Below are 14405 nucleotides of genomic sequence, written 5' to 3'. Positions count from 1 at the left end.
GCAAGGCTCTTAGCCCTGTCCCTCACGCACAACAGACGTAGGCTACTTAATTTTTTACCAGTCTTTTTAAACATGACCATCTCTAATTCTACTTGAGTGGAGGATGTGTGTACTTTTGCCATCTCTGCTTCAGTCTGAGAAGTCTTGCACTGTGAGGTTCACTTTTCCATCCACCTGCTAATAAATAAACAACCCTGAATCCCCAAATGAGACACAGATAGTTTTCTTTACAGCTTTGGATTCCAAAATTCGGACTTTCAAGTGAGTACACACGTTGCTAAGGCTTTCGCACCCTGTTCATGGAGAACCATGGAAAAATTTAAGCGCTCATTAAGCAGGATGACATCTCGAAGCACTCTACCCTTTCACCGAAATGGCAAATGAGAAAGTCCGTGTGTGTACAAAAAAGAAAAAGACAGAGAGATTATAACTGATTAACACATCCAGTGTGTGTGTTGGAGGCGGTAGGGGTTTCGAGTTTGAGCTTTTGAGCCAAATATCTTATCAGAGTAATTATTGCGATTAAGTATTGCACATCAGAAACACTGAGAGGAATCCATGGAGAGAACACACACACACATCCTCTCTTTACTCGCTAACCTCACTTGCTTATTCCGCCTTCATTTCGACTCCCCCGCTGGGAATTCCAAGTTGAGGGATTTCTCTCAGGCCTGATTTTTTTCGGACCAAAACCCCTGAGGGTTGATCTGATGGACACGTCAGAGTCTAAAAATGGAAACCATTCATTTATATTCCATTTTATATTTTGTCATGAGGTGTTTTCCACTTTGTCAAACTTTTGCCAATTGGGGCTCCCTTGAGACTTCTTGAGACCTTCCCTTATAAATATGCATGAATTGATTACTGATTTCCTTAAACGATTTTTCTTTCAAAGTCATAGTTGTCCTGGCTTAACCAGCTTTATCCACCATTCCCACTTTCTGCCCTTCTTCTTTACACACTTTCCCCCTATTCTCTTTCCTCCCTTTCGTTTTTATTCCTCGGCTCCATTAAACACTTTTGGCGTTTCTTTACAAAGTAGGATGCTTTTGCATGGATGCCCTCGCCGGATGTTGCCTAGGCGACCCATATGCATTGGAGCACATTGGATCTGTTGCCAGTGCGGATTCCATTACTAGCAATATGTCTGTGAACCCGTATGTTTGTTTGCGCGCAGGAGGAATATTTCGACGCAGATGGCTAACACCTTTTTAAAGAACCCTTTTCAGTCCCAGATGCCTGAGCTTGCAGAGAAAGGAGATACTCAGAGATTTATGTGTGATGTGACCGCTTTTCACACGTGATTTTGAAGCTAAATTATGCAGGTAGGTATGAAGGTAAACGTGCATTTTTCATTCGTTTTGGTGAATGAAACTAGGTTCGCTGCTAATGTCAAAACCGCTCTTGTAGCTTATGTGTAAAGGAAAATGAAAGCCACCCACCTGCCTTTAAGGCAAAAAAGAAAAACTAAAGCGGTCCTGCGTCCATCTTCTTTGTAGCATCCTCTCCAGCCCAGGATAGGTTTACTTGAGCTTATTGATCTTATTGAGCTTTAATTTCTCTTGCAATGAGCTATTCTGATTTTTTCCTTTTACAAAACTTTTATGAAGGACTTAAAAAATCCTTCACACTTGGCTTGACTGATCATGGAGGAGGAACTTAATCTGCAACAGGATCTGTCTTTCCCGACTGATAAATACAATTGCGTCTTCGTGTCTTGGCACATTTCCTGAATAGTGTTGCACGATTTGTTTTGCTCCTCACACCACAAACTGGCAGTCTGCGGATTATCGCTGCATTTCCCACTCGCACCAGTGAAAAACACACAACAAGCCGTTTACTTTGGGTAACGCACGAGGACACCGTCACTAGGCAACTGGGAAGCATGGATAACAAGCCCATGCTAGCTAATGACCGAGGGTAATGACTCCGATAGCTAGCACTTATCCGCTGATGTAATGGTACAGTAACGAAACAAGATGGAACAGCTGACGTTCCGACATAATCACACTCACTACTCATTATCTGACTTTAATAGGTCCCTCTATAATAAGAAACATCAGCCATGCACAACGCCTCGTTAAACCGGAGCGATTTAAACATTTTGACCTCCAAAGTCACACGATGTTCACACAGAGCCTTCTTATAAACACGGTGAACACATAGCCCCGCTCGACAAGCCGAGGACTAAGAAAATGAGAAAGCCTGTTGCCTCTGACCTTTGGGTGCCGCCCAATCATTTCTTAACTGTTCAAGCATTGCAGACATTAGCTGTAATAATACTGAGTGATAAAGACCACGGGTTTGAAACTCATGTTCTCCGGATTAGATAATGTCAGCAAAATAACACGTTATACTGTACCACACTATTAGAGCAATGCTCATTGGCTGAGCATGATCTTCAGGGATCGCTGTAATGGCTCACATCAGGAACTCTTATATCTCTTTAAAAGGTCACACCAATTCTACTGCACAGTATGTCCATTGTAGCACTCGAGTGTGTAAAAAAAATCTGCTATATCGGTCCATATTTGCAGCGCCTGCTTTCTCCTGCAGAGCAGAAAATGCCACTGCAACACTGGGGTGCACGAATAATAACAAAATGCTTGTACTGGATTCGGACTAATGTATTCCGTGTACTGTATGGGCTTTATTTTGTTGCAAGTGTAACCTAGTGGTATGAGGCTAGTGCAGTCAGGCAGATTCTTTGTATTTCTATTCAGCAGTAAAAGCTATGCAGCTATCTATCTATCACATCCCTGTTGCCTGGGGGTGGCGAGCCCAAAAAATGGCTCCTTGACACATTTTTGGGGTAATATAAGTCAGATTTCATCAGTAGAATGGTCAGCTGGTGCTCTTTTGCAAATATTACCGGATGGCATGGTAACCCTAATACAGGCTGCAGACACTGCCTTGTTTGTACCTTTCATGTGGGTCTTTAAAATTGCTCTGTGTCTGACATTTACCCTCAGATCCGTTTAGTCAAGTCATACACTATTGAGAGGATTAAGTTCTTGCTGACACAGCCTTCAGATTTACAAAACTACCCAATCAACAAGGTCATCAATCCCCACAGGTTGGAGCATACAGAACTGATGTACCTATGCAGTGATGCTGGGCTTACTCTCCAGGAGCACAGACTTCAGAAGATGTCCCTGGTTAGGTCTCACCAGGACTGCCTCTGGCATATCCACTGGACAGAGACCCCAGGATTTAGAGAGATTCCATGGGAATGTCTGGAGAACCTCCGAGCCTAGAACTTGTGACTGAGGGAAAATAAATCTCGGGCTGACTTTCTCAACTTTGCATCCTCCACCAATGGAGGAACAATTTCCCGGCTACAACAATGTTTAAGTTCTTTGGCAGTTTTTAAATAAAGATAAAACCCTAATCCTAGCAGAGGACACAGCCTTAAATTTTACCAAACCATAATCAACAAAGTCATCAATCCTCACAGTTTGCAAAATACAGAAAGAAGTTCAGGCAAGTTGCAAATACAGGCACCAGAACAGATGCACCTACGCATTGATGCTGAGCTTACTCTCCAAGATCAAAGACTCCAGAAGAGGTTAGCTGGTTAGCTCTCACCAGAGCTGTTTTTGGTATATCCCACTCGACCGAGATTCCAGGACCTAGAGAAATTACATAACAAAATTGGCATGGGAATGTCTGGAGAACCCCATGCCTAGAACTTTTGGCTGAGGGCAAAGACATGTCGGATGACATTCCCAGGCTTTTAACATTGCAACTCCGACCAATAAAGGAACAGTTGTGCTGTTGTTTGTAGACCTTTTGTGTAGGTCTTTAATATTGCTCTATGTCGGACATCTACCCTCAAAAATGTTTTACAAAGTCATACCCTATTGGGAGGATTAAGCTCTTGCTGTGACAGCCTTGAGGCTCACTAAATTACCCAATCAACAAAGGTACCAGTCATCAATCCAGCAGAAAAAAGTTCAGATAAGTTGCAAATACAGGCACCAGAACCAATGTACCTACGGTATGCATTGACGCTGGGCTTCACCAGGAACTAGAGAGATTCCATGACAAATTTGTCATTAGAATGACTGGAGAACCCCCCCAGCCTAGAATTTATGGCTGAGGGCAGAGAAATTTGGGCTGACATTCCCAAGCTTTTACTATTTCAACCCCCACCAATGAAGAAACAGTTGACGTATAAACTGAGGTATGCAACGAAATCAGAACGTGCCCATGGCCATTTGGCAGTGTGAAAGGAGCAAAACAGTTACGCACTGTAATGTGGACTAAAGGGCAAGAAGAGCACTCGAGGAAGGGAAAAGTGACATGGCACCTCCATTTCAGGCGTGATTAACAACCTGCTGAGAGTCTAACCTAAATGCACGTGTACACACACACACACACACACACACACACACACACACACACACAGTGTGTACCTGTCATTTGTGTGTATGTTCATGACCCCTACTGTGTACCTCTGCATGATTAAACCTCAGGGCATGTGCTCAAGTTCAACATTATCTATCAGCAACCAGGCAGAAAAATACACTGAGAGAGAAGGGCATGCACACACACACACACACACACACACACACACACACACACACACACACACACACACACAGTACCTCAGCAGCAGGAACACCCTCTGGAGGCCGGCAGTGCAGAACGATCATGCCCCTAATGGGAACTTCCTTCCCCTGTGGGTCCTGCTCGAAGTTCTTACGCAGGTCTGCCGAGAAAAGAGAGAGAGAGAGAGAGAGAGAGAGAGAGAATATATAAATTACATATGATATACCAGGACTTCATTTCTGATTGTTGATGCAGAAGACTCTGCTTGATGCGGACTTTTTCAGGGGATGTAGTTTTTCCACAAACTGTAATTTTCCCCTCACTAAACCTGTTCCTGTGCACAAAGCCTGCTCCATGAAGATATGCTTTATATGGGCTGGAAGATCTAGAGTGGCCTGCTACAGAGCTCTGAACACCTATAGGATGAATTGAAACAGCACCCCAAGGACTTCTTACCTCACCTACACTCAGTTACTGCAGTTCTGGTTCAATGAAACTTCTTTCCAAACATCTTTTCAGAAGAGTGGAGTTTATTCTTACAGCAAATATGGACTAAAAGTAGTATATTATCTTTCTTTTTCTTTCTTTCTTTCTTTCTTTCTTTCTTTCTTTCTTTCTTTCTTTCTTTCTTTCTTTCTTTCTGTGTGTACATTCATTTATTCATTAGTTCGTCCTTTTTAATTCTTTCTTTCTTTCTTTCTTTTTTCTTTCTGTGTGTACATTCATTTATTCATTAGTTCATCCTTTCTTTCATTCTTTCTTTCTGTGTATATTAATTTATTCATTAGTTCGTCCATTCTTTCATTCTTCCATTCTTTAATTCTTTCTTTCTGTCTTTCTGTGTGTACATTCATTTATTCATTAATTCATTAGTTCATTCATTCTTTCTTACTTTCTTTCTTTCTTTCTTTCTTTCTTTCTTTCTTTCTTTCTTTCTTTCTTTCTTTTTTTCTGGTGTGTACTTTTATTCATTATGTCTGTCTTGTGTGTACTTTTAGCTATCCTTCTATCTATCCTTCCTATCCTGCTATCCTTCCTTCTTTCCTTCCTTCCTTCCTTCCATCCTTCCTTTCTTCCTTCGAGTATTCAAGTATCATCAGCCATGTTTAAAATAATGGATTAAATAACATGCAATTTGTTATATGAATGACAAAAAGAATGTCGTAAGGTTTGCGTGACATGTATTGTGTGTGTGTATTGCAAAATGATACCAAACCAAAAACTGGTTTGAATTTGATACTATAGCTGGAGTCTGACATTTTCAGCGTCAGCATAAGAGAATGAAAGGAAGTAGCAGCGAGCTAGCGGGGAGAGAGAGAGAGAGAGAGAGAGAGAGAGAGAGAGAGAAAAGAGCGAGAGAGAGAACAGTGCTTTGAGTAGCTGTGTGTATTTCAGTACGCGTGACAGTTCTGCAGTGTTCAGCTCTGCGTTCTCGCTCCTACACTCCCCGGATCAGAGGCGCTCACACAGAAACGCCTCAAACAGCTTTCTGTTCTGTCGCTGAGAGGTCGCACTGAGGGGCGCTCTCTACAGCTCTCAACAGGAGAAACCCTAACAAATAAACAAAATAAAAATAAACTAAACAAATAAACCACACAGGGCGTCTAAGCAAAGGAACAAAACAGCGAAATACTGTATAAAAATTAATACCTCATGATGGAGTGACAGAGTAATTTAACGCACCAGAGGTCCTGGTGCTACACACACACACACACACACACACACACACACACACACACACGACGACTAGCGCGCATTTGTGAACTGCAGCTGCTGTATTAGTGTGATTAGTGTGAAGGAGCTTGCAGTACCAGTCAAAAGTTTGTACACCCCTATTGACTCACCCTTTTCTCTGCCCAAGAGAACTGAAGGTCTAAAGCACATGAAAAAGGCCCAAGTAACATGTGGCAGATGAAGAGAAGGAACACCTGTGATCTGAAAAACCAGTCCAATTGACTGAAGATCCGGAAAACATTTCGGGTCGATTCAACATGCTTTCGTTTACGAAATAATTCAACACATGGTTTTGTTCATTTTGTTTTAATTGATTGTGATGTTTTTAGATTCTATTTCTACTCGTATGTTTACACGTCGTATGGACGGTTTTGTAATTTATATTTAATGGCTTCGATGTTTTTAGTGTTCATGTACAATGTTTAAAATAAAAAATAAATAAATAAATAAATAAATAAAAATATATTCATTCTTTCTTTTTGTGTGTACTTTCATTAATTTATTCATTGATTCATCAATTTTCTTTCTTTCTTTCTTTCTTTCTTTCTTTCTTTCTTTCTTTCTTTCTGTGAACTTTCATCCATCCATCCATCCATCCATCCATCTTCTTTCTTTCTTTCTTTCTTTCTTTCTTTCTTTCTTTCTTTCTTTCTTTCTTTCTTTCTTTCTGTGAACTTTCATCCATCCATCCATCCATCCATCCATCCATCCATCCATCTTCTTTCTTTCTTTCTTTCTTTCTTTCTTTCTTTCTTTCTTTCTTTCTTTCTGTGAACTTTCATCCATCCATCCATCCATCCATCCATCCATCCATCTTCTTTCTTTCTTTCTTTCTTTCTTTCTTTCTTTCTTTCTTTCTTTCTTCTTCTTTCTTTCTTTCTTTCTGTGAACTTTCATCCATCCATCCATCCATCCATCCATCTTCTTTCTTTCTTTCTTTCTTTCTTTCTTTCTTTCTTTCTTTCTTTCTTTCTGTGAACTTTCATCCATCCATCCATCCATCCATCCATCCATCCATCCATCCATCTTCTTTCTTTCTTTCTTTCTTTCTTTCTTCTTTCTTCTTTCTTTCTTTCTTTCTGTGAACTTTCATCCATCCATCCATCCATCTTCTTTCTTTCTTTCTTTCTTTCTTTCTTTCTTTCTTTCTTTCTTTCTTTCTTTCTTTCTTTCTGTGAACTTTCATCCATCCATCCATCCATCCATCCATCTTCTTTCTTTCTTTCTTTCTTTCTTTCTTTCTTCTTTCTTTCTTCTTTCTTTCTTTCTTTCTTTCTTTCTTTCTTTCTTTCTTTCTTTCTTTCTTTCTTTCTTTCTTTCTTTATGTCTGTGCTTTCATTCATTGATTCATCAATTTTCTTTCTTTCTTTCTTTCTTTCTTTCTTTCTTTCTTTCTTTCTTTCTTTCTTTATGTCTGTGCTTTCATTCATTGATTCATCAATTTTCTTTCTTTCTTTCTTTCTTTCTTTCTTTCTTTCTTTCTTTCTTTCTTTCTTTCTTTCTTTCTGTGAACTTTCATCCATCCATCCATTTATCCATCTTCTTTCTTTCTTTCTTTCTTTCTTTCTTTCTTTCTTTCTTTCTTTCTTTCTTTCTCTTTCTCATTAATTAATTTATTCAATAATTTATTCAATCTCTTACTTTCTTAGTTTATTTCTTTCAGTGTGTACTTTCAGGCATCCATCCATCCATCCATCCATCCATTTTCTTTCTTTCTTTCTTTCTTTCTTTCTTTCTTTCTTTCTTTCTTACTTTCTTTCTTTTCTTTCTTTCTGTCTCTCTCTTTCTTTCTGTGTACATTCATTCATTCATGCATTCATACTCTTTCTTTCTTACTTTCTTTCAGTGTGTACTTTCATCCATCCATCCATCCATCCATCCATCCATTCATTTTTGTTCTTTCTTTCTTTTTCTTCCCCCTCTCCCTCCCTCTCTCGAGGGAGATGTTTGGTGTTATTATTTTCTGGATTTGGAAGTGGAAAATGAGCTGAGGCTGGATTCAGCCTGAGGGTTTGGGGTTTGACATCAGGGGCCGTATGGTACGACAGTGTGGATATTCAGTTTTTACAAATGATCTTTGTTAAGAAAAAAAACGGGGGGAAATCAGAAAGTTTCGATGCGTGCTGAATGATGTCGAGCGGTGAATGAATATTCAGAAAGCGGTGATTACACCTCGAGGCACATTACTATCCATAAATAATCCTGATCCATTATTCAGCATTTAATACCATATTCCTTTGTTCAAATCGTCGCTCTGATTAATAAATCATCTGAAAAATAACTGTTACATTATTGAAAGCTACACTGGTGAATAAATGAATATACACCATATAGGAAGATATGCAGTACATCCACAAAACAAAAGCGAAACACGGGAGAAGGAAAGAGTGACATGGCTCTTGTCTGCACCTCATTGCAGCTGCTCTGCTTCTGCTCAGGTTCTCTGCAGGAATCTGGATGCACGACCTTCGATACATAATAAGGAATTGGTAATAAAGTACGCCGTGTTCTTATGCTCAATGTTGCTTCTCTAAATAGATTTTCCTTCCCATATATATATATATATATATATATATATATATTTTTTTTTTTTTTTTTTTCCAGAAAGTTCAGCGAAAGCATTTTGCACACTATGGGGGAAAAGTTGTTTTTTGAGCATCCTAGTTCACATGTAGTCCCCATTTGCTGTTCAAATTACCTTCCATTCTTCTGGGAAGATGTTCCACTAGATTTTTTGTAAAGATTCATTTAACCACAAAAGTGTTAGGAAACTCAGGTACTAATAAAAGGTTGAGGGTCAGAGCTCAAGAGCAGGTCACTCACAATGTCCGTCCTTCCTTCCTTCCTTTCTTCCTGCAGTTTTTCTTTCGTTCGTTCCTTCCTTTCTTCTTTCTGCAGTTTTTCTTTCCTTCTTTCCTTCCTTCTTTCGTTCCTTTCTTTCTTTCTTTCTGCAGTTTTTCTTTCATTCTTTCCTTCCTTCTTTCGTTCATTCCTTCCTTCCTTTCTTCCTTCAGTTTTTCTTTCATTCCTTCCTTCCTTCTTTTGTTCATTCCTTCCTTCCTTTCTTCCTGCAGTTTTTCTTTCATTCCTTCCTTCCTTCTTTCTTTCTTTCTTTCTTTCTTTCTTTCTTCTTTCTTTCTTTCTTTCTTTCTGCAGTTTTTCTTTCCTTCTTTCGTTTATTCCTTCCTTCTTTCTTTCTTTCTTTCTGCAGTTTTTCTTTCCTTCTTTCGTTCATTCCTTCCTTCCTTCTTTCTTCCTGCAGTTTTTCTTTCGTTCCTTTCTTCCTTCTTTCGTTCGTTCGTTCCTTCCTTCCTTCCTTCTTTCTTCCTGCAGTTTTTATTTCGTTCTTTCCTTCCTTCTTTCGTTCATTCCTTCCTTCCTTCTTTCTTCCTTCAGTTTTTCTTTCATTCCTTCCTTCCTTCCTTCCTTCCTTCCTTCTTTCTTCCTGCAGTTTTTCTTTTGTTCCTTCCTTCCTTCCTTCTTTCGTTCGTTCGTTCCTTTCTTTCTTTCTGCAGTTTTTCTTACCTTCTTTTATTCATTCCTTCCTTCCTTCTTTCTTTCTGCAGTTTTTCTTTCCTTCTTTCGTTCATTCCTTCCTTCCTTCTTTCTTCCTGCTGTTTTTCTTTCGTTCCTTCCTTCCTTCTTTCGTTCATTCATTCCTTCCTTCTTTCGTTTCTTCCTTCTTTTGTTCCTTCCTTCCTTCTTTGTTCCTACCTTCCTTCCTTCTTTGTTCATTCCTTCCTTCCTTACTTCCTTCTTTCATTCGTTCGTTCATTCCTTCCTTCCTTCCTTCCTTCCTTCTACACTACAGTGTTGTTGTTGGTCAGGAGCTAATTGTTTCATTTCCTATACTTGAAGGTAGTGTGTACAGTATGTGTGTGTGTGTGTGTGTGTGTGTGTGTGTGTGTGTGTGTGTTTAGCACTCACAGGCGATGCGCACGGTGGCTTTGCGGCTCTTGGACGTGCCCAGGTGACTCCAGGCCACGCAGAGGCACCAATAATCCTCGGGGCCATGAAAATCCTCCACCTGCTGCCGAGAAACGTTTATCATCACCTCTCGCACTTTCAGACCTGAACACACACACACACACACACACACACACACACACACACACACACAAAGAGAAAGAGAGAATTACACAGAGAGAAAAGATACCCAGTGGCTGATAGGAAGTGAGTGCAACAGTAACTCTTTACCACTGTGGTGAGCAGAAAAGCAGGTCAACACACACACACACACACACACACACACACACACACACACACGAGTACACGAGCGACTACAGAGACCTGGTTTAAGGGTCGCGGCGGTGCTGACGTTTTACACGTTTTCCGGCCTCCGTTCTGTACCTTCACGTGTTCACTGGCGCACGCTTCAGATGAAAAGTCAGTCGGAGAAAATTGTGTGTGCTGGAGAGAGTTTATAAACACGCTCTGGTAGTTCTTTATATTGTTGAGTTTTATCGTCTTTCATGTGTCTTCAGTTCAGGGGTTGGATCCTGCCTTCCTTCCTTTCTTCCCTCCTTTTTTTTTTTTTTTTGTTTTCTCTTTCCAAACACTTCAAACATGGTTTAAAAAAAACAAAAAAAAAAAAACAGGGATGGATGGGGGAAAAAGGAAAGATGCAAAGGTTGGATAACGGCTGGAAATGATGAAGGCTGGAAACAGGGAGGAAGAAGTGATGGATGGATGGATGGATGGATGGATGGATGGATGGATGGATGGATGGATTGACAAAAGAATGGAATGGGTGAGACCAAAGTATCAAGTGACCAGGAAGAGAAGTGAGGAAGGACTGACTAAATGATAAGATAAAAGATGGAATGAAGAATTGAAAAAAAATATGGATTGATGTAAGGAAAGACAGAAGGAAAGAAGAACTGAAGGCAGGAAAAAATGATATGATTAAAAAAAAACATAGATGGAGATAAACTGATATATGGTCATATAGGGGGAGAGAAATTGGATGGATGGATGGATGGATGGATGGATGGATGGATGGATGGATGGATGGACGGACAAAGGAAAGAACTGATGAGGCCAAAAGTAAAAAGGAAATAAAGCAAGAACAGACTGACTGAAGGATGAAAGGAAAGATGGAATGCAGGGATGGATGGATAGATGGGAAGAAAGAAGAAGGGTTTAAAGGAAGGATAGACTAATAGAAGGAAAACGATTAAAAGAAGGAATAAGAAGAGAAGAAAGAATTGATGGAGCAGTTAATGGAATGAAGGAAAGAACGATAGAAGAATTGATGCTATCACTTTTTATTGCTCTGTTTTTTGGACTTGTTTGATTGGGGAATTTTGGTTGCTGTGAGAGTGAGAGAGCGGCGTAATGCCACAGAAAGAGAGACAGAAAGAAGTGACATGTTGAAGAAAGAAAGTACTCTCTCTCTCTCTCTCTCTCTCTCTCTCTTTAAGCAGCTTGTTGTATGTTTGAAGTCGCTCAGAATAAACTTGCAGGATTTTCTCCTCGGATTTGCGACTTGGTGTCGCCGTGGGAACGGCTTCCATTTCTACTCGGACTCGTGGGTCTCGGGGTCTTTCATCTGTGTGTGTGATTCTGTTCCCTGGAGTTTTTCATGCGGTGGATTAGAGAGGAAAATATGTGTGCTGAGGGCAACAACGACAACAATGTAATGTTCCTCATATTTCTCTCTCTCTCACACACACACACATACACACACACACACACACACACACACACACACACACACACACACACACACAGTCGCTTATTTAATTCCAGCAAGATCCTGAGAGCAGATGAATGAGAGAACCACTTTATTTTCACTCAAATTTGTTCCTTCCTTCTTCCTCCTTCCTTTTTCACTTCTGTGTACTTTTGTTTATTCTTTATCCCTTTCTTTTTCTGTCTGTAATTTCTTCCTTTCTTCCTGCTTTTCTCCTCTACTTTTGTGTATTTGATTCATTCGTTTGTTCTTTATCCCTTCCTTTCTTCCTTCCTTCCTTCCTTCCTTCCTTCCTCCTTTTTCCTTCCTTCCTTCAGGATTTGTGTGTGTGAGAGAAAGAATAAAACTCAGAGCACATAAAGGACAACAACAATGAAGGAAAGGAAGAAGGCTGGAAAGAAGGAGAGAGGTGTGATGGATGGATAGATGGATAAATATATGGATAATCAAAAGAAATAACTGATAAGGCCAAAGTATCAACTGAAGCAAGGAAGGTGTGATTGAAAGATAAAAGAGAAGATACCTTTCACAGGCAGAATGGAAACTCTGTTCTTCAAAGTGATGGTTTTAGCACCATGCTACTCTGACATCCCTCTCTCCATCTCTCTCTTTCCACCTCTCTCTCTCGCGTAGTAAATAGCAGGCTGGTTGGGGTATAAAAGCTCTTTTTACGAAGCTCTCATATTTGTTTACGTGCTCAGGAAATGCTTGATCCAGTCACGAGCACGAGTTAATCACGACGCACGAAGCTAATGCTGGAGTTTCTTGAGCAGATGGCTCTGAGAGCGAGTGTGAACGCAGGCGAGTGAGTGTGCAGCGCTAACAGACGATTAGCCAGAAGATATCTTCCATCATATTTGATAGATAAGAGAATTACAAGCTACTGCGCTCGCCTTTCAATCAGTGCATATTTTCTCAGAAATAGAGAGAAAACAATAAAGTTCTTTCTATGTGCCTCAGTGTCCCTCAATGTGCTTTAATGTATGTCAGTGTACTTCATGGTACCGTAATGTACCCCAGTATGCCACAATTAACTTCAGTGTACCATAATGTACCTCAGTGTTCCTCAGTGTACGTCCGGGTGCCACAGTGTAACTCAATGTATCTTAGTGTCCCTCAGTGTAGTTTATTGTACTTCAGTGTACCTTAATGCACCCCAATGTACCTCAATGTGCCTCAGTGTACCTTAATGTGCCTCAGTGTACCTTAATGTACCTCAGTGTAACTCAGTCTATCTCAGTGTACCTCAATGTCCCTCAATGTATATCCGTGTACCTCAATGTGCCTCAGTGTACCTTAATGTACCTCAGTGTATATCAGTGTACCTCAATGTGCCTCAGTGTACCTTAATGCACCTCAATGTACCTTAATATGCCTCAGTGTACCCCAATGTTCCTCAGTGTACCTTAATGTACCTCAATGTACCTTTATGTACCTTAATATGCCTCAGTGTACCTTAATGTATCTCAGTGTATCCCAGTGTACCATTGTATCTTAGTGTACCTTAATGTGCCTCAGTGTATCTCAGTGTACCTCAATGTACCTTTATGTACCTTGATATGCCTCAGTGTACCTTAATGTACCTCAATATGCCTCACTGTACCCTAATGTACCTCAGTGTACCTTTATGTACCTCAATATGCCTCACTGTACCTTAATGTACCTCAGTGTACCTTTATGTACCTCAATATGCCTCACTGTACCTTAATGTAACTCAGTGTACCTTTATATGCCTCAGTGTACCTTAATGTACCTCAATGTGCCTCAATGTACCTCAATATGCCTCAGTGTACCTTAATGTACCTCAATGTGCCTCAGTGTACCTTAATGTACCTCAATATGCCTCAGTGTACCTTAATGTACCTCAATGTACCTCAATATGCCTCAGTGTACCTTAATGTACCTCAATGTACCTTTTATGTACCTCAATATGCCTCAGTGTACCTTTATGTGTACCTTCATTTACCTCAATGTTCCCACTGCAAAGTATCATTTCTTCCGTTCATTTTGCATTCATCCAGTTTGTTGTCTGTTACATACTTTCTTTCTTTCTGCATTTCTTTCTTAATTCATTGAGAGTTCAATGCCAAAAGTGGTTTTAATAATAAAAAAAACAGCATCTTTTTGGCTCTTAGGCAGATGTTCCACTATGTGTGTGGGTGTGTTTGTGTGTAGCCCTTACTAAGTGACTCAGTCCACTCCACAAATGGACATGACATTTCACTTTAGTGCCGGGATTCAGTAGTGCATTAATGTCAACCTGCATCATGGTCTTTGCTTCCTTCCAGCAGCACATGGCACACAAACTTCAGCGAAGGACGAAGGCTAGATGCCTCACGGGACCAAAAAAAAAAGAAAACAGCCAACCGGGTGTGGATGCAAAGTGGAAATGGATGCTTGTCAAGGTTTGAGAAGCTCGGCG

At 40.3% G+C, this 14405-nt stretch overlaps 1 protein-coding gene across 2 annotated transcripts in view; it reads right to left on the bottom strand.

The window, feature by feature from the left end:
* The window catches only part of unc5db (unc-5 netrin receptor Db), a 131645-nt gene that overhangs the window by 39602 nt on the left and 77638 nt on the right, over window positions 1–14405 (bottom strand). For both annotated transcript variants that reach the window (XM_046841542.1, XM_046841543.1), the window contains exons 3-4: window positions 10216–10359; window positions 4611–4714 (exon numbers count right to left, since the gene is read on the bottom strand). In XM_046841542.1, the coding sequence (XP_046697498.1) occupies window positions 4611–4714; window positions 10216–10359 (248 nt within the window). The remainder of the gene's footprint in view (window positions 1–4610; window positions 4715–10215; window positions 10360–14405) is intronic.

Source organism: Silurus meridionalis, chromosome 27 (assembly GCF_014805685.1).
Source record: "Silurus meridionalis isolate SWU-2019-XX chromosome 27, ASM1480568v1, whole genome shotgun sequence".
NCBI lineage: Eukaryota > Metazoa > Chordata > Actinopteri > Siluriformes > Siluridae > Silurus > Silurus meridionalis.
Note: the sequence above shows the minus strand (reverse complement) of the source record. Positions and strands in the feature narration are given on the sequence as shown.